The 24,229-nt window shown below is 36.2% G+C and overlaps 1 protein-coding gene and 1 long non-coding RNA gene across 2 annotated transcripts; one reads left to right on the forward strand and one right to left on the reverse strand.

The window, feature by feature from the left end:
• The first annotated feature begins 9,033 nt into the window (after positions 1-9,033).
• LOC123322387 (zinc finger protein 845-like) lies at positions 9,034-11,142 on the forward strand. Its single transcript, XM_044910332.1, has one exon. The coding sequence runs from the start codon at positions 9,034-9,036 to the stop codon at positions 11,140-11,142; it is 2,109 nt and encodes a 702-aa protein (XP_044766267.1).
• An 11,781-nt stretch (positions 11,143-22,923) lies between these two features.
• Positions 22,924-23,666, reverse strand: LOC123322001. The gene is made up of 3 exons (XR_006539015.1): positions 23,526-23,666; positions 23,195-23,467; positions 22,924-23,132 (listed from the first exon to the last, which is right to left on the reverse strand). It is a non-coding gene; the product is annotated as an uncharacterized LOC123322001 (long non-coding RNA).
• Between the last annotated feature and the right edge of the window lie 563 nt (positions 23,667-24,229).

Raw genomic sequence — 24,229 nt, forward strand, 5'->3', positions numbered from 1 at the left:
AGGAATATGGTACCAGCATGATGGTTGCCCTGCTCACACAGTGAGGAGATTTTTTCAAATTCATTTTGCAATCTGAAATGTTTCGACATACAAATTCAAAAATTATGGGCCTAAGAACACAAGCTGTGTCATGTTTTTTTATTATTTCAGATATTCGAAAGGGACATTTGAATGGCTGTAAAAACGAAACCGTTTGATATTTTTCGATTCTGTTTTGATATTCGTGTTAGGTATGAAAGTAAGTACAATCGTCAATTTCATCAATTTCGAGTGAAATTTTTTTTCGCTGTAGACATGTAAAAAAAAAGTTGTGTTCGATTTCTGAAAAAAATTTTTTCACAGGTATCCTTCAAAAATTGTGTTAATTAAGGAAATGAAAATCAATTTGGCAACCGAAAAAAAAAATCACGAACATTGCAGGTTTTCCGCCATTTTGTAATTTTTTTTTCGGTGCTCTACACCATTTCTGAATGAAGCATCCAAAAATACTACGATATGACAAGAAACCATTACTTCCAGTCTTATACATAACCGACCACACTCAATATAATAACGCTCGAAAATGACATTAAACACCGTGTATCTCCCTTATGCTTCGAAAACGGGAAATATTTCATAAGAAAAAAATGATTCTCCCGATGTTCTCTACACGTCATATGAGTTTGTCCAGTTTATGATGAAACACCCTGTATAGAAGCAACTTTTCTTCAGGGCCTTGTGTTCGCCTTTTCATTTCCTCCAACAGATTCTCCTCGTAGTTGACTGGCAGAAATGCTTCTTTCAGTTGGTTGCTAAAATCCTTCCAGTCCTCGAAATTACCTCTCCTGGGAATGAACCAATCCCCCGCATCCTTTCGTAGTGATTCATACACTGATTCACAAACTTGTTCCAGGGATAAGAATAAGAATAAGTTTATTACATCTCCTCAGACAAACAACCTTTGTATGGGACAGGTCATACAGTTTTACAATAACAATTAACTTATATAAAATTAGAACAGCTATTGAACTTATGTAAAATTAGAAAATTGATTATATTTACAATCCAAAAATTCCCTAAGACTATAAAAGCAGTTGATCAACAGAAACTTCTTAACTTCCTTTTTGAAAACATTATAAGGTAAGGTCTTTGTTAAAAATTGAGCGAAGCCCTCCTCCGACCTCTCTCTAGTATACGCTCCTGACCAGCTCCGGTGGCCGCGTATGGTACCCCGATTCGGCGGTGCGCTGGTTGAACGACGCAGCGGCCCCACTTTCAGTGTTTTTCAGGAGTGAAAAACCACACATTTACACAATTTTCTTAAGATTCTCTTTGTTAGCTCCGTTGAATTAACTTCGCGCTGCTATCAATGTGATTTTGTAACACCTCATTTTAAGTTCACCTCTTTTAGTTGTTCTCAATTTTCAAGTCTTCTCGCACAATCCTGGTGCTAAATTGTTCATCTCATAAGGTAAAGTACTCTCAGACTGCTCAAAATTATAAATTACACCATTTTCATGACCATTTCACTCTGAAGAAATTAAGTCCACGTGCAAGAGATTCAGAATCTAGAAATAGATTCCGAATCCTTGCGAGCACTGCTCAATTGAAATGTCTACTCAACTCAACTCGAACCATTGTCGTCTCAGACCTATATATTTTATTATATTTCATAATTTATATAGATATTCAGTCTTCTCTAGATCTTCTCACATGAAAATGGGTATGTAGCACCAGGATTGAAACTTCTCAAGTTCATCTCCATAAAATTGATAACTGATTTCCTGTCTTCTCGTAACACTCTTTATTATTAGAATCAGTTTTATCATTTTTATAACAACTCGTATGATCACCTCGTTATACATAGGACTAATTCATGGTGTTGAGTTTCAGATGAATGAATCCTCATATTCTCCAGGGTGGACCCTGGATGTAGCTGTTTTTCTCAGAACAGGATATGAACACCTCAAGTTTCGTTAAGCGATCAGTGATAATGCTCGATACACCTCGACCTAGGCTCCACCCTGGAACGTCTGCTCGAACACTCATGTCTACTCACTTGGTATGGTCTACTCTTTATAATATGTACTCTCATTGTTTCTCTTCTATATTCATTCATCGGACTCAACATGCATGTTAGTTTTCTCAGCCTTCAGCACATCTCAAAATCTACGATTAGAGATTTATTCAACCCAGTACTCTCATGACTTCTCTTAATTTATCAACTGTTTCTTTTATTTTTCTGATGAACGTTCTAATCGTGCTTACTTGTAAGCAGTTCGTCTCTGTAAATGCTGAATTCATTGATAAATTTTTGCACTCTTCAAGATCATCTCAATGTATATGAATTATACTATGTTCTTCTCATATTAATTATGATTGTCCTTTTCATTTAATTAATTATTATCGAACTTCTCATTTAATTAGAATTTATTGCCCTTTTCATATTATTTTTAATATTCTAGTGCTTCTCAAATTCATTAATTCTGTGCTTCTCATTTAACTTGTGCTACTCTTGTTATGCTCATACTTACATTAAAATTATTGATCAACTCAAATTTAATGTATCGATTTCTCGTTGATGATCAGACTTAGACATTGCAGTTTCACCTCGGGCCTATTTCTCTGTACTCTCGCGTCTTCTCTTTAAAATTCAGTATTCTAACCTTCGCGTTTTCTGATAGAAAAAGGAGGCTCTCGCAATCAATTTTCAATTGATTGCCCTATCACTGTGTAACCGTTGTGTTGATATTGGATTTATTGAACTCCTCAACGTCTAAGTCTGACATCCAGTGACTTCTCACTTGAACTGCTCTGGACCATCTCTTGTTTTTAATTGGATATTGTCTCTCTCAGTTTATAGATGTTGTTAATATTAGTTGCTTTTTACTGTATTAGCTTCATGCAGGTGACATATTCATTTTATGGTTGTGAATGATTCTTAATAAATGTTTTTATACCATCTCCAACTCAATTATCTTTTAATACAGTCCACTACTCTTTAATTAAAAATCATAACACCCTCGATTTTTTAACAGTCTTGAATCTGCCAGGCAAGTGATTAAAAAGTTTAATGCCGTTATACAGTGGTGATTTTTGGAATTTTGAAGTCCTGTGAATTGGATATTCAAGAGTGTTCTTGTGTCTTGTGTCATGTTCATGGAACTCACAGCATTTTTTCAGATTGTCAAAGTTCTTCTTAACAAATAATAGAGTATTCAACATAAAGGTACAGGGAAAACTCAATATTTTGTATTGTATGAACTTGGGTCTACAGGACTCCCGGGGGTCCAAATCGAATATAAGGCGTATTAGTTTTTTCTGCGCAATGAAAACATCTTCCGCTAATGATGAACTTCCCCATAAAACTGAATTATAGCTCATATGGGAATACGCCAGTGAATAATAAACAACTAAGAGTGATTATCTAGGTAGAATATTTTTCAGTTTTTTAACAGCATAAAATGCGCTGCTTAGTTTTTTACAGACAGAATTTGCTTGTTTCTGCCAATTCAATTGTTTATCGATTAAAATTCCCAAAAACTTCACGTGATCTGATGCTTTGATGTTACCAGTAGGAAGAGTTAGTTCAAATTCACACACCGAGCTCCTATTTTGAAAAAAGATCAAATCGGTCTTGTTGACATTCAATATTATTGAATTTTGGTGGCACCACTCCAGGAAAGAACCAACAAGGATTTCGCAAATTCTCCTAAGTTCCGAGATATTTTGTGCTGACACAAGAAATGACGTATCGTCTGCGAATAAAATGATCCGAACAGCCAACAAAAGATTAGAGTAAGTTTTTAAGTACTCCGGCAGATCATTAACGAACAGGATGAACAGCAGCGGACCCAGCACAGATCCCTGTGGCACACCCATTTCTATTGGATACCGTCTCGATTTATGATGGCCCACTTGAACAAACAGCAATCGATCTCTCAGATAGTCCGACACCCAATCCAAGAAAACACCTCGAAAGCCAATATTATACAGTTTACTGAGGATGAAACTGAAGTCGAGACAGTCGAAAGCTCGAGACTCATCAAACAATAGCCCAGCGACCGGAACTCCAGCATCTAGGCACCCGTAAACGTATTCAACGAAGTCACCTGTTGCGAACTCTGTCGACTTGCCCACACGAAAGCCATGTTGCTGACTAGAAATCAAAGAAAATTTATCTAAAAATTTGATCATCCGCTTATGTATAACCTTCTCAAACACTTTCGATAGTGAACTGGTTATCGATATTGGACGATATTTGGCAACATTCTCCCTGGAATCCTTTTTATATATTGGAGTAACCTTTGATATTTTGAGTAGAGCAGGATATCTACCTGCAGTTACTGCTTTATTAATGAGGTGAGCAAAAGGTTCAGATATTTTATCCGCCAAAATTTTCAACATTCTCACAGAAATCATATCATGACCGCTACTATTTCCCTTCTTTATTTGCTTTAGTATATCTGAAATTTCCTGATCTGTCACAGGGTAAAAGAAGAAGTTCTTATCTGTCATAACTTGGGTTGTACAAGAGAACGATCTCGCACTACCGTAATGTTCCTCAATACTAATACGGCCAATACTGGAAAAATACCCACCAAACATATCAGCCACTGTCTGGGGATCGGATATAATTGTACCATTATCACTCAAATTTATCTCCTGAGTAGCGGAGTTCTGGCTCGTTTCAGTCCTTACCAAATTCCAAACCGTTCTCGACCTATTCGTTGATGAATCTAAAATTTTATTGAAGAAATCTACCTTACTGGACCTAAGCAGCTCCTTATAGTTCTTTTTTGCCGCAATATAGAGGCAGCCTCTCCACCTCTTCAAGAAATCCGGTTACACTACCAGTGCCATCAAAGGAGATGTTCCATTTGTGTACCGGGACAGTTGGTACTGTTGATCGAGACTCCGGTTCCGATCTGGCAGGTGTTGTGGTAATTGGCCGGTCAGAATTTATCCACGGGGCAGGTAAGTGTGGGAAAGACACCCTTCGTGTGGAATTAACCCATCTACTTTGTGTCGGACCCTCAAGTGTTGTTGTCCCACAGTCCTGTGACTGTGTGATGGGTATCGCTGGTAATTGTCGCAGTAATGCTCTACATGTCTGCCTTGTTTCATTCATGACCTGTTCTAATGTTGGGTTCCTTACAGGTGTACCGATACGTGAAACATTGACTACTGCAGGAGGATCGACACCATCTCCTAAGTCGATAAGTGATGTCTCAACCTTTGATATCCTCTCCGGTTGGATCGGTGACATCCCATTTGAATTGGGCACCTCCACATTCGAAAGAGACCTCTGATCACGGTTGGATGTCTGCGGCTGTTCAGGATTACTCTTCCTACGCAGTTCCTCCAGTGCTTTCAACGCCTTATCTGTAGTCGATTTCATTTGTTCAATCAATTGTAACTGTGTTGTGTTTGCAGTGACAATAAAGTTCAGCCTGCCTTGAATGTGTATTAATCTGGTGTAAATTCGTTAGCCGCATTATTATGATTTCAGTTTATTTTGACAGATCTCAATCTCGGAGGCGGGGTTCAATGATGTTGGGGGTAGTAGAGGTTCATTAGACTGAAGCACTTGTGGTAGCAGATTCCGTTTAGTCATCACAGTACCGGGTATCGATTGTCCCCTCAGTTGTAATTAGTATGTAAGTTCATCACTGAAGTCCGAAAATATTCGAGAAATTCCGCACACAAACGCAAGTCGTTTCGTATAGTCCGGAAAAATTCCCGAAATTCGAATAGCACCAGAACGCACAGGTCAAATTCCAAACAGTCTTTCAAGTTCAATAGCCAGAAAATAAATCACAATAATTGACTTTCAGCCTTCAGAAAAATCAATCGGTAAGTTTCAACAGTACAGGTCAAAAGAAAATAGAAAACAGGTAGATAGGTTATGAACAGGGTAATAGGTGATTCACTATTGAACCGACAGGTAAATCACACCTATTAAATTTTACCAATTGCGACAATGAATTTTTAATCTTTCAAAGTCCGGAAATTTACTCACCTTCAATGTGAAATTAAAACAGTTCAATTCAATAAATCAGAAATAATAAGAAATCGGAAATAATTTTTTCTGATATAACGGCGTAATAACAGTTCAGTTTTCAACAACTCAATACAGTAATCGGCAGAGAAGAACAATCACAAATTATTTTCAACGGGGTTCAACAGTAGGAAAATTTCCAAAATATAGTCCAATTCAATTCACAGTATAACAGTTCAATACAGAGTGGCAGGGAATAAAACACAGTTCAAGTTTATTTTTCACAGTTTTCCGTTCAAGAAATAGTTACTCACTGTCCGGTTAATTTCTCTCAACTCAGTTGTTTCCTAGTAGATTCTGAACGGTCCCTCCTCGGGCGCCATTTTTGTAACGAGTTTTCCTCGGTGTACTCGAGCGCCAGCTATTCTGGGAGAATAGCAAACCTACCCTGGTAGCTACTAGCCGAAGACAAGGTTCCTTGGTATCTAGGGTGTTAGCAACGCCCAATGATAGTCAAAATCAACGTACACAACCTTTATTTGTCGACTCGTAAAAGGGGAACACAAATGGCACTTTATAGTCTTTATAGTTAATTATATTTACACAAGCCCCCGTATAAATTTTAAGTTTAATTTTTATATTTTCTATTTGCAGTGTAATTGTCCAATCCTTATTGTGATTATTATTTTGATGTAACTCATTAATACAATTTATAATAAAATCACCTTCTTGTACGTTGGAATCACCAATAAAATTTATATTTCTTATTTTACAGCAAGCAGCAAAATGATTCAATTTGCCACATTTCGAACACTTTTTTCTATATGCAAGGCATTTATTTATCGGATGTGAATATCCACAACGAGTACAATTCTTCATGTTTTTATTCATACCGCTCTCATCTCGCTGGTAGCGTCGGTGTTCTGAAAATTTCATCTGGGCCGCTGATTTGACCTTGGATGTCGATGCCTGTAGTCGATGTTTTCTGGAATTTTCACATCATCAACTTTGGTGGAACCATCCTCGAAAAGGTTTCCATTCTTCATTTATTCGCACTGCGATTTGGCACTTTCATACACTAAGCACAATTCTACTACTTTATTTAATTTCAAGTCAATGTTTTGTAATAATTTCTCTCGTAATGATTCACTTTTCACACCGATCACCAACATAGTTTTTATGAGTCCATCTTCATTTTCCGGATGAAATTCACAATTCTTAGCAGTATTTTTCAAAATGGTTACAAATTGTTCAATTGTTTCGTGATTTTGTCGCAGGGTAAAAAACTTATATCGCTCAAAGTCGACATTTTTCTTTGGTACGAAATACTGCTCGAATTTTGCAATTAGAGGTTCAATTTTATCTTTTTTGGAGCCAGTGAATGAGAACGTATTGTAAATTTCTAGGCCCTCATCACCAATGGAGTAAATCAGCTTGGCACATTGAACAGCTTCCGGTTTTTCCGATGCTTCTGTTGCTATCAGATAATTTAAAAATTTCTGTTTCCACACCATCCAATTATGTGATGAATTTCCCTTCATCGGCATTGGTTCTAATTCCGGTTCGGCGTATCGGCGTATTCCAGTTCTGTCAGCGCCATCTCTTCCATCTCACCATCCGTCCATACGTTCTGTAATTGGTTTGATTCGGGAAAAAGGGTTTAATCTCGAGCGCCAGCTATTCTTTTAATAGGGAGAAATAGCAAACCCACCCAGGTACCTACCAGTCGGAGACAGAGTTCGGGTTTATCTAAGATGGTAGCGATAACAAGTACTTTAAAACCGAATTTATTACAACAATCTAACTTACAGTGAACTATACAGTTATTTCCAAGTCAAGAAATATATTCAGCTGATGACCAAGTTCAAAAATGAGGAAAACAGAAATGCAATAACTTGTCACGGTGATCAGAAAGTGAAATCAATGAATCAAAGAATATTCAAATCAATTATATTCAGTCAAACTATCAGGTATTAAAGCAAACAATTAACAGTAGTTACTTTGATTCCTTCTGAGACAATAACGGATGTACGGGGTTTATACAAAATTTACAGCAACCGGGTGTCTCAGAAAGATCCAAGTCTCTGTAATCGGTTAATTTAGCAATGGGTTTGATCCCGAGCACTTCCAGTGATTTTCAGTGTACAGGCCAATCAGAATTTGAAACTATTTAATAAACGGGACGGGGTTGATGCAGATGAAACACAATGCAACAATTTACAGGACAACGGGGTAGTTTATCGTGGTCTCTCCGTGGCAACCTTGGGTGTACACGCCAAGCATTACCAGCAGAAAAACTTCGAGACTTCTGCCGATTGGTTTCTGTCACCAGATAGCCAGGCGAGAGAAGTCTGCGGTAAACGGGAAATCTACACGGAACACAACAGGGGTAGTACGGTATAGGTTACTGTGGTCTTTCTGTGGCAACCTTGGGTGTCACACGCCAAGCATTACCAGTAGAAAAACTTCGAGATTTCCGTCGACTGGTCTTGGTTCACCAGAGAACCAGGCGACAGAAGTCTGCGTTAAACAGGGGGATTAACAACAAGGATTAACACAATTAAACAAATAAAAGAATGCAACTTTGAATCACGAAGTATGCGGTATCAAGAAAAGACTTACAGTTTGTTCCGGTACGGTCACACCACCACTTAGCAAAAAATAAAGAAAAGCAAAGGAAAACTCTAATACGAAGAAAGACCTCAAAATCATTGGGGTTTAGGTATGAGCAAAGTTCAAATAAACCTTAGTTGAAATTTTGATATTGAGAGTTTGGTTGGCCATTCAGATATCACTGTAGTGTATTATTACGAGATGATAGCTAACAGTATATTCTGATCAAAGATTAGAGACTAATCGTACATTATGATAGCAACATCTCTACGTTCAGAGCACCTGTCTATGGTAAAAAACAAATTAAAACAGATTCCAACATCGAAAAAAATGATCAGGATCAGGAAGGCGAATCTGAAGAAAAGCCTTTCAAGTGCGACCACTGCACCTATTCCGCTTATTATGAATGCCACGTCAAAGGCCACATCGATTCTGTCCATATGAAGCTGAAGCCGCACAAATGCGACCTTTGCGACCAGGCCTACTATCGCGGAAGCGACCTCAGAAGACACTTGGCCAAAATGAATTCCCGATTCGCTTGCGACGTGTGCGATCTGATCCTAGATCTCCAGGAGGAGGTGATATCGCACAAGGACGCCGAGCATTCCGGTCCTAAACCTTTCAAATGTCGTTTCTGCGAATACTCTGGACGTCGTAAGGCGGATTTGAACAAGCACGTGGCGCGCACTCATTCCGACCCGAAACAGTACGTGTGCGGTAAATGCGACTTTCAATCGGAGTGGAAATTGGCCCTCACCAAACACATAACATCCGCACATCCCGGTTCTGCGCAATACGACTGCGACGAATGCGACTTCACATCGACTCGTAAGAAGGATTTCGAGAGCCACTTACGTTCAGTTCATTCTGGTTCTTTGAGGTACAGCTGCGAAAAGTGTGATTACTCTTCGGCGAGGAAAAAGGATGTCAGGAGGCACGTGGATTCGGTTCACCCAAAATTCAAATGCGAGATATGCAAATATGTTTCGAATAAAGAGGAAGATTTCCGAACGCACCAAGATACAGTTCACAGAGAACGGAAACCTTACAATTGTCGCTTGTGTGAATTCGCTACCGACTGTGAGGATGATTTGGAAATACATAAAGATTCCGCACATTCCAAGCGGTACAAATGCGCCAGCTGTGATTTCTGTACGAAATGGAGGAAAGAGCTCAGGAAACACTTGGATGTCTTTCACACAGAAAAATATGAATGCGATTCGTGTGAATTCGTTACGAATCAAGAAACCGACCTCCAAGCGCACCGAGATTCCATTCATTGCGATCCTGACACTCTCGACTGCAATCTATGCGAGTATATTGCGAATTGCACGAGTGACCTGAAAAAACATAAATCTTCAGTTCATCCTGACGCCCACAAATATAAATGCGACAAATGCGACTACTCTGCAAAAAGGCAAAGATTTCTACTGAAACACATGGATTCTGCCCATCCTGAATCCGAACGCGATGTTGATTCAGATTCAGAAAACGATGCTGTTACTGACGATTCCGATACTGAGCATAAATGCGACCAATGTGATTACGTTACGAAATGGAGAAAAGATCTCAGGAGGCACGTAGACGCCGTTCATCTAAATCATAAGCCGAATAGGTGCCGGCTGTGCGACTTTTCAACGAAAGAAAGTTATAACCTCCAAAGGCACATCGATTCAGTCCATCGCAACGCTTGGACTTTCAAATGCGAGTCTTGCGACTACGCCGCCAGCCAAAAGAAGGACCTTGAGGCGCACGTGCAATCAGTGCACGAGAATTCGAAACTTTTCAAGTGTACCTTATGCGACTACTCTTGCAATCGTAAAAGATATCTTGACCAACACACCAATTCCGTCCATTTGAAGCTGTATCAGTACAAGTGTCCAGATTGCGTGTATTCTACTAATAGGAGGCACCATCTAGACAGGCATATCCAGTCGGTTCATTCAAACGCGAAGGAATTTCAGTGTCCCTTATGCGAGCACGCGACAAATCAAAAGGGCAATCTTAAAATCCACATGGATGCTGTTCACTCGAAAGCAAACCTGTTCAAGTGTCATATATGCGATTTTTGCACAGCATATAACACAGAACTCTTGGGGCATATAGATTCAGTTCATTTCAACGAGAAAAAACATGAGTGTGCATTTTGTGATTATAGAACGAATAGGATTGGAGATCTCAGAAAACATGTAAATTCCGTTCATTCAACCTCGCAGAATACTATAAAGTGTCAGTCGTGTGATTATACGACAAATTGTTCACGGAATCTTAAGAGGCATACAGATACCGTACATCAGGAAAACAAACCGTATAAATGTGAAATTTGCAATTATGCCACAGCTCACAAAAATAATCTCAAGAATCATGTGAATTCTGTTCATAAGTGTCACTTATGCGACTTTACCGCAGATCATGACGATGATTTAGGAAGGCATTTCGGCACTGTTCATCCTGATTTAGAGCTGTTTAAGTGTGATTTGTGTAAATATGTCGCAACTAGGAAAAACCATCTTAAACGACATTTACTTTCTTTCCACCCACAAATATGACATTTTAATATAACATAAATATTTTTACATTCTCAAATCTCATTTCGTCCAATAACCAGCATTTCGGATGATCTGGATTCTTCATTATTACATATGCTAATTGATCTTTTATTTTTTTGAATTTTTTGTACCAATAATATTATTTTAATCTTTGAAGTTTGTGAAAATAAAAGTTCTTTCTCGTTAATCTATTACAATTATTGTGATATGGCCAATAATTGGTGAAATCGATAATTAAACTGAAAACTGCATTACCTCATTTTCGCTAAGAATGAGTTATTTCCACCACATGTGAATACACGATATAGAGGGTGTCCCAAGGTGAGTGGTGGTCTATCCGACGTTTACGGACAACGGATATAATAGAATTGTTCTGAAAATTTGGGTATTATACAGGGTGTTTCATGAGTGGTTGGCCATAGCCTAATGGTGAATGCAGGTCATTCAGGCCTTTCAGAAAAGTTGCTTGTTTTGTATCTTAAAGCTATTAGTTTCGGACTTTCGGAGATACGGGGTGATTCATGAATATTGGCCTAAATTTTCGATAGTCATAACTCTGGACGGCAAGGTCCGATTTTGATCAAATTTTATGGCTTTTTTTTTAAATATCATGTTTTTTCTTTCAAGCCTCAAAATCTATATTTTTTACATCCCTCTCAGAAATTGCGTTATTGGCATGAAAAACTACATAATTTATTCTAAGAAATTCAATTTTCACTTTCCATGGCACACTTATATTGTCACAAGGGAAGAGAAACAGGACGAATTTATATTTCATTTTGGATAATTGTGTAGTCGACTGTTTAATTGAACTAAGATTTGGAGTTTATTGGGACAGCACTCAATAAAAAAAGTGGTCACTTTTTTTCTAATACTCCAGCTTTCGGAATGATTTTATTCCTTCCTCGGGAGCAGCTGTGAAACAATTGAACATTTAATATCACATTGTTTACTACTTACGTCACTTACAAAATTTAGGGCTTTTTGTTTTTTCAATGTTTCGAATTCGATGTGATACTGCACCATTACATTACATATCAATGAAGGTTTATCACGAATATTCTCTCTTATATAATGTCAGCACTATTTGAACTAACGATTCCAATAAACTATGTTAAAACTTGTTTTATTGACTGCTCTCCCAATAAACCCCAAATCTTAGTTTAGATTTTATGTCATTTTTTTGAAATGCGGTCCTGTGTTTATTTCCTGGGTGATAATATTCATTGTCCCAAAAGACAATCGACAAATCGAGATTCTGAACTATTTCAAATTCTGTTCAATTCTTTTTCGTTTTAAACCCTCAACACATACTGAGTGTTCGTGAAAAAGTTATTAAAAGTATGCAAAGTCGAGCTGTGAGCTGTACACTCAGTGGGAACCGAGGGTTTAAGATGAAAAAAAAGACAGAAAAAGAATTCTTTGATGTTTTCCACCACTTCTGATGTCCTCTGTATCAATTCATTATATTCTTTTGCTTTGATAAGAATATTTGTGTCATCTGCATAATTTGTCAAAGATGTGAAGTTCTTATTCCTGATACAATCTTCAATATCATTGAGATAGATAATGAATAATAGTGGCCCCAAAATATTTCCTTGTGGTACTCCTAGTTTCAGTTCTTCAGCATCTGATAAAGCTTGCCCTTCAGGTTTCTCTATGTAAACGTATTGTTTTCTATTTTGTAGATATGAATTTATCAGATCAGATGACTTGTCTCTCACCCCAAGTTGTTCCATTTTATGCACTAGATGTTGATGTGATAGGCTATCAAAAGCTTTTGATAGGTCTAGGAAAATGCCCATGGTCAGATCTTTTTCTTCAAATGCCTCCACTATCTCTACTATGAAATCATAAATGGCAGTATTTGTTGATTTTCCCTCGGATTTTCCTTTAATATAGGCATGTTGTGAGGATGCTAATATATCTTTCTCCAAGAGAAATTCCAGAAGTTGATCTGCAATTATCAATTCAAATATTTTCGAAAAGGATGGTAATATACTAACCGGCCTATAATTAGACATTTCATTAGCATCTCCTTTCTTATAAATCGGTATTACCTTTGCTTCTTTTAATTGCTGTGGGAATATTCCATAGGTTAGCATATTGTTGATAATATATGTTAGTGGTTGAAGTATTAAGTCTATGGAGCTCTTGATAACTCTATTAGAAATACCATCTATGCCACAACTATCTTTATTTTTTAACTTGGAACAAGCCAATAGCACCTCATTCTCAGTTATTTGTCTGAAGATGAGTTTTTCAGTTACACGTTCAATATTATGTGTGAAAGGAACATCCCTCATTCTGTTTATGAGTTCTAATGCCGCTGTAGAGAAATGATGATTGAAATCAGTTGCTATTTGTTTTGGATTTCCCTCTAACCGTATTGACTCTCTGCTTTCCGCTCCTTTGATATCCTTCACACATTGCCATAGACTTTTGCTTTTATTATCTGAAGTAAGTATTTTTCCTTTGTATACTTGGCATTTCTGTTTTCTCAAGATAGAGTCATATTCCCTTTTCACTTTTTTGTAATCCTCATTATAGCTTTGATTGAAAGTCTTGAGGGTATAAAGTATGTCAAGCTTTTTCTTACAATTAATCTGCTCCTCATTAGGTTTCATTTTCAATAGTTTCTTTGTATTGTGTGCCTTATCAATTTTTTTCAATGGACAAGCATATTTGAAGTGTTCTGTGTAGCTTTCCAAAAAAGAGTTCCATTGCTCATCGACATTTTCTTGTGGAATTTCCCAAATTCCATCCCAATTTTCTTCTTTAAGTTCTTCTTTGAGGACTGACAGTGTATACTCATTTACAACTCTTTTATATATGTAATTCCGACTTATTTCAGTACTTCTCCATTTTAAAGTAATGGTTTGGGTGGTATTATGATCTGACATATGGTTTGGAAATGTCCCCGCTTCATATTCTGTATAATTCGTCAAGATGTTATCGATACAAGTTTTTGTAGTTGCTGTAATTCTTGTAGGTTCCATAATCGTTGGAGTTACACCATATGAGTACAAGAGTTGCTTGAATATTTGTGTATTGCTGTGATTTTGATTCAGCATGTTTTTGTTGAAATCACCCGTTATAATAATTCTCTTGTTTCCACTCAAAACATTTAATATTTTTTCAAGTGTATCGAAAAAAATGTCTGCTTCACCTGATGGCCGATAAATTGCTAATACTAAAGATGCTTCTGTACCTAAGATAATTTCAATTGCTGATATTTCCACTACCATCTTAATTGACATCCTCATTATATCCTCTCTCACCTTAAATCTGATATCATTTTTGACATAAATAGCACTACCACCATGTTCATTTTTGTTTCGACAAAATGCAGTTGCTAGTCTAAAATTTGGTATAGCATAATTTCTTAACTGATCATAAGTTTTCCAGTGCTCTGTTAAGCACAGAACACCCAGTTTTTTCCTATCTTTTGTCATCAACTCCAGTTGATCTCTGGCATTTCCTATTGATTGTAAATTTTGATGGATTATTTCCAATTCATGTTGTACTTTTATATCTAATTTTTTAGGTTTGTTTGCTCCAAAAAATGATGTCCTCTTCTGAAGTCAAAACGACTAAAGGCTATCCCTGAGGGCCATAATGCTGCATCATAGATTTTATCCTTATGCTCGAAGTTTACACCTATTATAAAACATTTATTGTCTTTCCTGGGAATTTTCAAAGACACTTCCTTAACATAGATTGTAGACATTTCCACTTCAAGTTTCTCCTGTATGTAGTCCTTTATTGTTTCACTTTCTACATCATCCTTAATTCTTGAAAGAAATAGCCAAGCTTTTTTCTCTTCAGTTGATCTTTTAGTTCCTTGAAAATTCTGAAATTTGGTGTTTTCGATTTCTCCTCTTCCATACATCAGTTTTGGTTTTCGCCTTCTTTTTTCCAAATTGAAATCCTCTTTGCTGTCTCCTTTTTCCATATTAATTATTTCGGATGTTTTATTGTTGTGAATTTGATTGATGACTGACGGTAACATCTGTTCCGTTATTGTTTGTTCTGTCCCCGTTTTTGTAGCAGCGGCCACAGAACTTCGTAATGTAATATTATTTTGTGTTCCAGAGTTAGATGTTTCTGGTTGTAGTTCCTGTGTATCATTTGGATTGTCACTGTCATTAATTTTTATATTTCTTCCTCCTTTTTCCGTATTTCCATTCTTGTTTACTGTTTGGGACTTGTTCTCTCTGTTCTGTATGCGCTGTTCTATCTTTGTATGACCTTGGCTCACCACTTGTTTATACGTTTTTTGTGTGTTTTTCTCCATTGTTTGGATTTTCTCTCGTAGTAATGAATTATTTTCCATTAGAATTTGGTTTTTTTCTTGAACCTCCTTCAGAAGTTTCTTCAAATATTGATTTTCTGCATTTACTACTGCAATATGCTCTTTTCGTTGTTTAACAGCTTGACATGATTCCTCACAGCAAATCAGTACTGATTCACTTTCGAAAGTCACGTTTTTAATTCTTTTTGCACAACTTTCATGGAATAGAGATAGGCAATATTTGCACACATAATTTTTGCTCGTTTTGGAGCAACATTTGTATATTTTTGCTCCAGAATTTCCACTTTTTCGACCACTTTCACTAGCCTCACTTTCCGCGTCACTTTCATTCGACGCCATGTCGAATGTGTATTGTACTTGTGTATTTAACTAATCTTATGTTCAGATTTTTTTTCTAGAAATAATAATTTTTATCATTAGTTGCATAATAATAATTCGTATCGTAGCGGATGAAATTATAAATTATTTTTAAGTTAGCCGCTACTGAGGAGAGAGTAGTGTAGCAGTATTTCTCCCCAGATTTAAGAATATAAACAAGGCGACAGTGGCAACAGGGTAAGTTCGGCAGGTACTAAAAAGCCGAACCGCCCGAAGACGGGCAGTCCCCCGAGAAACTCCAAGCGGCACGTCACGTCGTCCCTTTCTAAATTTGTACGAATCTTTTCGATGTCAATAAACAATCAAATCAGAAAAGTGTTTCAGTGTAAAAGTCTCTAACAGTACCAAAAGATGGATAAGAGATGAAGCCAAAAGAAAAAATACAGAGCCACAATTTATCGATCAGTTAGCAACTTTCTTGGCATTTGCCGACGACAAATTTATTGTGATAACGGAAAGGTCTGCAATGGAAATAGAAAGAAAATGGAAATGTATATGGGAAACATGTAAGGAATGGCAAAATCACAGTGGAGTCATATACAATAATGATAAAACTGAGACTGTTTATACCTGCCAAAGGTAATATAAGGCCCCCCACAATAAAAATTGATGGCAACACAGTGCAGAGTGAAGAGAAAATAAGACACTTAGGCGTCTTGATTGACAAGAATATGACATATTTACCCCATCTCAAAGAAACAAGAACAAAAATAAACGAGATGACACTTAAAGTATCAAGAATGATTCGTAGAAATTACGGACATGATAGAGAACTGATGAAAACAATAAGTGAAAGAGTCATGAAACTGGCGTTTATGTACGCATCAGAAATATGGGGCGAAAAAGCAGAAAATAAACACCAACAGAGACACATAAACGCAGCACAGAGGCCACTACTGCTACTAATAAATAGGGCATACTCAACTACGCCAACGCTAGCACTGCAAAGTATGGCAGGGACACCACCTTGGTGGCTGGAGGCAAAAGTATACAATAAGAACTGACAATCAAACAAGCTAAAAATACAAGAGGCCAGAGCCAGAATGATAAACAGGAGCCATCCGACTCAAAGACACCAAGATGCCCTACCCAGAGCTAGGACAGAGTCTAAAGAAAGGAGAAAGTCAAACCAGCAATGTATAATGAATGAATGGCAGATAATATGGAACAGGGGTGAAACAGGTAGAGATATGTAATAACACGGTGGAAATGATAGGCTCGATCTAAATTTCAAAGCAGCACAGCTGATGACAAATCATGGGAATATGTTAGCCTACCTAAATAGATTTAGATTGAAGGATACAAACGGAGAATGTCCATGCGGAGAGGGCCGTGAAGATGCCCATCACATAATGTTCAACTGCAGACTGAGCCACAGAAGAGAAACAAGGCAAATGATCATGAACAAATACAAAGATCTGAAATTGACACTGAGAGTGGAGAAGAGAGCAAATAAGCATCATGTAGAAAAAATCAACCTATGGGCAAGCGAAGTAATGCCAGACAGCGACGAGCTGTAGGAATAGACTGAAGTAGGACAAAATAATGGGTAACAGTTGTAGCACAGGACTGCTACCCAAAAAAACTGACGTGGATCTACCCTATCCCTCGAATGAGGGCAACGGGCGATCACGGCAGAGATAGATCTGCGCTAGCCATACGGCGACGGTGACCCTTCAAACGTTTCATCGCGAGATGATAACAAAATGAGCTTTGTTTTTATTTCGTTCGTAAATATGGTCAAAAAATGACAAAATTTCCTGTTTTCGTTTTTCGTTATACTGCTCATAAATAGTCATATTCAAATCAAATTCTGGTAATTTGTCGTATGGACCATAAAGTAAATGAAAAGGTGAATAACCAGTCGCTGAATGTATCGATTGATTATAAATTAATGTTGCTGTAATCATGAGATTAGCTGGATTTTCATTTGGGTTTTTCAATTTGAGAATTCTGAGTTTTTCCAAAATTGTTGAATGGAATCGTTCAATTGGAGAATTTGAGCTCGGATTGTTCACTGTTGTAAAATGTAGATTGATTCAATTTACAATACTCTGTGAAAGTCTTGTTCTGAAATTCTCGTCCTTCGTCACAAACAATCTTTTGTGGAATATTGTGATGTGAAAAATAATGACGTAATTTATTGAGAATTGTTAAAGCAGCAATCTTTTAAAAAGTATGATTGCGCGTATTTTGAAAATAAATCAATTATTGTTAAAAACTTCGAATTTTGAAAAGAAAATCTATCAATGTGGATTACTTCGAAAGGTCGCTTAGCTAGGAGGGGACCTGAAAATTTCAATTTATAAGGGTTTCTCTCGTATTTTGATTTAAGGCATAATTCGCATTTATTTATGATTTCTGTGATTTTATTCCTCATTTTTGGCCAATAGTATTTTTTCGATAATTGATTAAATGTTTCTGAAATACCATTATGGTTTTTATCATGATATTCTGAAATGATTTCGACTTGATTCTCTTCACAAGGTACATCTAATAAAAGGGTGTTGCTTATATAAAGTTTCTCGGAGTAATTGAAGGATTCTTTGCAAAATCTGATGAAAGGGAGTCGTAATTTATTATCTCTGAAAAATATTCCGTAAGATTCATTCGGTCTAAAAATTTCTTTGAAAAAAGTTGAAAAATCATTTTTCATGAAATTTTGTCTTATTGTTATGTTGTAAGTATTTTTTTGAAAAGTTTTTGTGAATTTTAAATTGTATTGTTCGCCAATATTTAGAATAATTCTATTCGGATATATATTCACAGAAGATTCCGTGATTGGAATAACTTTTCCATTGTCTTCTTGAGTTGAATGAATGGTGGCATTAGAAACATTATTATTTGCTTCATGTTGATGATTGGGATCATCGTTATTTTGACGATTGTCTGGGGGGTTCAAAATATTTTCAAGTTCTTCATCACTAAGTACCGGAAGATCATTAATATTAGGTAAAATTGAGGAAGCTTCTATATTTAGGTCATTTTCTGATAATAAAGAGTCTTCATTTTCTCTGTTATTGATTTCAATTCGCGATAGGGCATCCGCAACTTTATTTTCTTTTCCTTTTTTATGAATTATGTTGAAATCAAATTCATCAAGTTTCAATTTCCATCTTATGAGCCTGGAATTAGGTTCTTTTATTTTATAAAGCCAAACAAGGGGATTATGATCAGTTTCTATTATGAAATTTTGTCCGTAGAGGTATGGTCGAAAATGTTTTGTTGAATCTAAAATTGAGAGGAGTTCTTTTTCTATGGTTGAATAATTTTTTTCGGCTGAATTTAGGGTTCTTGAATAATAGGCAACTGGGCGGTTGTCTTGTGATAATACACTTCCAATTGCAACATTTGAAGCATCTGTTGTTAATTTAAATGTTTTTTCAAAATCTGGATAAGCTAATATCGGAGCATTTGTCAATAATTCTTTACATAATTGGAAAGCATTTACATAGTCGGAATCATCAATTTTAATTTTCGCTCCTTTCTTAAGGCATTTGGTCATGGGAGAAACTATGTGAGCAAAATTTTGAATGAATCGTCTGTAATAACCTATTAATCCTAAAAATGATTTGATTTCCTTCACTGTGCGTGGAATAGGGTACTTTTCAACAGCTTTCAGTTTAGAGGGATTCGGAGATATTCCGTCAGGAGTTATTAAGTGTCCTAAGAATTCGACATTTTTGCTCAAAAATTCACATTTGTCAAGTTCAATTTTGAGGTTGAATTCTCTAATTTTTTCAAAAATTGATTTCAAATGGCAAATATGTTCTTGTAACGATTTTGAAAATACGACAATGTCATCCATGTAAACGAAACAAAACTTATGAAGATATTCTTTAAGTACATTGTCCATTACGCGTTGAAATGTACTGGGTCCATTTGTCCATTCGTAGTGACCATTATTCACGGTGAATGCAGTTTTTTCTATTGATTCCTCGTCCATTTCGATTTGGTGAAAGGCTTTTGCCATATCGAGTGTCGAAAAATAGCAACTTTTTCCTAAATTATCCAAAATTTCTTCTATTCGCGGGAGCGGATATTTATCCTCAATGGTTTTTTCATTTAAACGGCGATAATCAATGACCATACGATATTTCTTTTGGCCGGAAGCATCTTTCTTTTTGTCTACAATCCAAACTGGAGCACTGTAGGGTGAAATAGATGGACGAATGATATTATCATCTAAAAGTTTTTGAATTTGTTCTTGAATAATCTTTTTCATGCTGTGAGGGTGTCTGAAAGATTTAACGTGAACGGGTTCTTCATCTTTCGTTCTTATTTTATGCTTGACAGTATTGCTAAGAGAGAGATCGCAGTTTTCGTTATAGAAAATATTTTTGAATTTACTACAAAGTTTCAAAATTTCTCGTTTTTCTTCAGAATTCATGTGTTGCGTACGAATATTTTTTGAAAGTTTTAATTTAGAATTTTCAATTTGAGGAGCACATATTTCTGTTTCAGATATTGATTTCACGGGTATTCTTTCCGAAAAGTTAATCTCTAAATTCCCGTTAATTGATTCTGAAATAGGAATTAGGCAAATACCATTTTTTGCTCGTGCTATACATTCTGGTGTTGAGAATTTTTTTAAATTAATTTCGGGTAGTAAAACGTCACCATTTTCTAGGGATACTGGAATTTTTACAAATGTTCTTGCTATAGTTTTATTTGGTTTAAGTTTATTCGTGGAGTACTCGAGGTTAAAAGGTATTTTCAAATTTTTCATTTCCAAAATGTGGTTTTGATAGTCAATCTTTGCACCTAATTTTTGCAAATCGGATGTTCCTAATAAAGCATCGAAATTTTTATGCCAGTCGACAACATGTAAATGAATATTGTCGAGGATTCCTAATTCGTAAAACAGTGGAATATTGATGTTATCATCAGCGTCAATTGTATTTCCTAATCCGGACACACTGAATTTTTCTTTGAACAAAAATTGGAAAAATTTCTCAAATGCTGGTTTTCTATTAATGACTGAATTTGTGGCACCCGAGTCTATTAAAATTTTCAAATTTATTTTTGGAAGATAAATGTAAGGAAGTTTTGATTTTATTTTCAAGGAATTGAGATCTAAGTTCCTGGGGTTTCTGGAGGAGCTTCTTGAAAATTTTCATCCATTTCGTAATAATAATTCTCATCTTCTTCGGAAAAATTCATAACATTTTCTTCAGAATGTTCGGGTTCGTAAGATTCAGCTTCATGATCGATTACATCATCGGGTTTGAATTGTACGTTGAATAATTGTTTTTGTGGGAATTTCGAATTTCTGGTAGAAATTGACATAGGCGTCGGTTTTGTATTTCTGGTCGAAATTGACATTGGTGTCGGTTCTGGATTCGATTTATAGATACTTGACCCTGGTTTAGTACCAAAAACTTCTTGATTTGTGAAAAATTTCTGATTATTTCTCAAAGGTTGATTATTTGGAAAAACAATGTTTGGTAAGTTTTGATTAGAGTTGCTATTGGAAAATCTTGTTGGTAAATTTTGATTGAAACTGTTGTTAGAAAATCTAGGTAAATGATCATTATAATTTTGATTCTGTTTGAAATGAGGTTGTGCCAAAGGCTTCTTGGGATTTACGAAGAAATTCGGAATATTCCCATTCTTGTTTCCTGTTGTCATAAAATTTACATTTATTGATGCATTCTCCTAAGCTCTTCAACTCGAAATTGCTTATATAGGATCTATAAGGTTCGAGTAATCCTGCTTGGAATGTTTTTAGTGACAATTTCTCTGCTTCGCATTTTTTATAAGTTAATAGATTTTGGTCTTGTATATTCAAAGAGAGGTGTTGTAAGAGATCACTCAGAGTTTTTGAAATTCGGCAATAATAATCTTAATAATTTTCGTGTCTTTTTTGGACGCATTGTGAAACCGCAGCAATTAATAGTTCTTCGTTCCTTTGATCTCCGTATCTCTGAAGGAGAGCACGTCTGATCGAAGGCCAATCCGTCGCATTTTGGAAAGAGATGAAGTCTCGTGCTTCATTTAAGATTTTCGAACGGATCGAAAAATTCAAGCAAAATTCGAGATCGGTTGTTAGTCTGCCACGTAAATGTAAGACTAAATTATCTACCTCGTTTATGAAAATTGATAAATTTTTACCCGGTGAAAATTCTGGAATAGAATTAAGTAATAATTGGATGTCTTGTCTAGACATAGGGTCGGCTACTGTTGGGAGTGTTGGGGTGTTAGAAGAGTTTTGATTCATTTCGTTATTGAAATTTCTAATAGGATACGGCCGAAATCGATTATTCCTAAGTAAGCGTTCTTGAATATTATGAGAATTCAAAGATTCTAAAATTTCTGGCTCTTCAGCAATTATCTCTAATTGATGAGATGAGTCTGTCATCGAAATAAAGAATACTGGTGATATGGGAAATGTGGTGGAAAATAGGACTTACACCAAGATAAACATCCTAGGGTCCTTCTGGTCGAAGTGGGTTGGTGAAGTTTGGAATTTCGCACTAAGAGTTAAAACTCAACGGGGTTCCTCGAACAGTTTGTGTTCACTAGTGGAAACTATTTTCAGTTAGTTCGTTTCTTGAAAAAACCGAAAACCGTTGCGAAATCCTGTTCGCAGCGCCAATTATGATTTTCGATCCGCAAACTCTGTTTTTAAAAAGAATTTTATTCTTTCAATTATAAATCACAATTTCGAAAAACTAAATGACTTTATAATTGGACAGAGCGGAAAGGAGTTACAAACAGAATGAATTCTAAAATGGAACTAACTAGAATGTGTCTCTTTTCACATGGAAACCTTGGATTCTGGAAGAATCCGAGTCATCACTTTCTTCTCGCACTAACACTTTCCGCGAAGACGAAGCTGGCGTCAGCGTTCCAGTACGAGGAGCATCTCGTAATAATATTAAACTATATTTAGAAACAGTAATAATAATTGAAAATAACGTGATTTATAATACTGAATCCTTCATACTATTACTCACTAAATATAAAATGTACATGTAACGTCTTATCCTATGAACATTCATATTCTTCTATTTTCCATCTTCGGACTTCCTAAAAAGTAGCAATATTCGATTGAATCACGGTCAGCAGCTACTATAACATAATATAATTCAGAATAATCATTCACTCTTCAATAACTAACAAAAAACATGTAATCCCCTTCTACTACATAACCTCCAATCTTTTGACACATTCCGATCTCCTATACCTTCTACAAGTTTCTCTCAATTATCTACTTGTCGAAGTGGAAATTATCATTATATTTCCAGTGCTTCCGTAACTGCCATCAAGTAGTACCTTTCACCTTTATGTATTTCTGAAAAAATATACGAATTACATGTCGTTCGTATAATAAAAATTAGATAACGAACAATATACCTTCTACAATAATGCATCGCTTGTCACCTATCAATCGACAATGACTGCAATCACTAACGACATCACTTGACGGTACAAGAACAAATCGTAGCATGACATCCCAAATAGTATTTTATCACCTTTATGTCCACAACACGTTTTAAGGTATTCAACCTATTTAACCATTGTATATTCATCATCAAGAACACTTCCATTATACTCTTGTACCGACTTCATTGTGTATATCTTGAACCGTTGCAAACCCTCTAACTTGAGATATATCGTAGATCAACTCTGAAATCACAATAATATATGATCAATAGCAAAACCACTTACTTTTTAATTACCTTACATTTCCCAATAATGCTCCAATAACATAAATATCTATTACTTAGATACTGATTAATATAAATAGCAATTTTATTGCTAGAGACAACGTTTAGAGTGAAGTTCGCCAATGATCAATGACAATGACATGATGTGTCACATTCGCAAGTGTCTTTTGTATCCGTCAAGGAATACCAACTTGAAATCCACTGAAATGAAAGGCTCTTAGCGACTCCGGAGTACCCCCTATAAAGAGGTTATGTAGAAGGCTGCGGCAACTATGTCTTTTCCATGCCACCCGAAACGTCACTCTTTGCTGTCATATTCAAATTATTTAAATGCTTATCTTACTACTTTCGTGTTTCTCCGCTAACTCCGTCCTTCTAAACGGTTACAATGCCTTTTCCCATATTTTATATTAAAAGACACACTATTTCCAACAATTAGTTAATTACTGAATTGATAAATATAATGTTTACTTCCTACGAAATTTCCACTTTTTTTCATTTCGTTCGATTCTTTCAATACTACTCAAGTACGACCCTGTTCTTTTCCACGAACGGACGGTTTTTCTCTTTCCACGCATCATTTCCCCTTCCTACACAGAATTTTTTGCATAGCAACAACCGCAATAATGCGACAAAAAACAAAAGACCATCTGTTCATCAATTTTTTAACCAATCAGAGAGCAGTACGCCACATTGCGATAAAAATTAGCTGACCTGATTT

Source organism: Coccinella septempunctata, chromosome X (assembly GCF_907165205.1).
Source record: "Coccinella septempunctata chromosome X, icCocSept1.1, whole genome shotgun sequence".
Taxonomy (NCBI): domain Eukaryota; kingdom Metazoa; phylum Arthropoda; class Insecta; order Coleoptera; family Coccinellidae; genus Coccinella; species Coccinella septempunctata.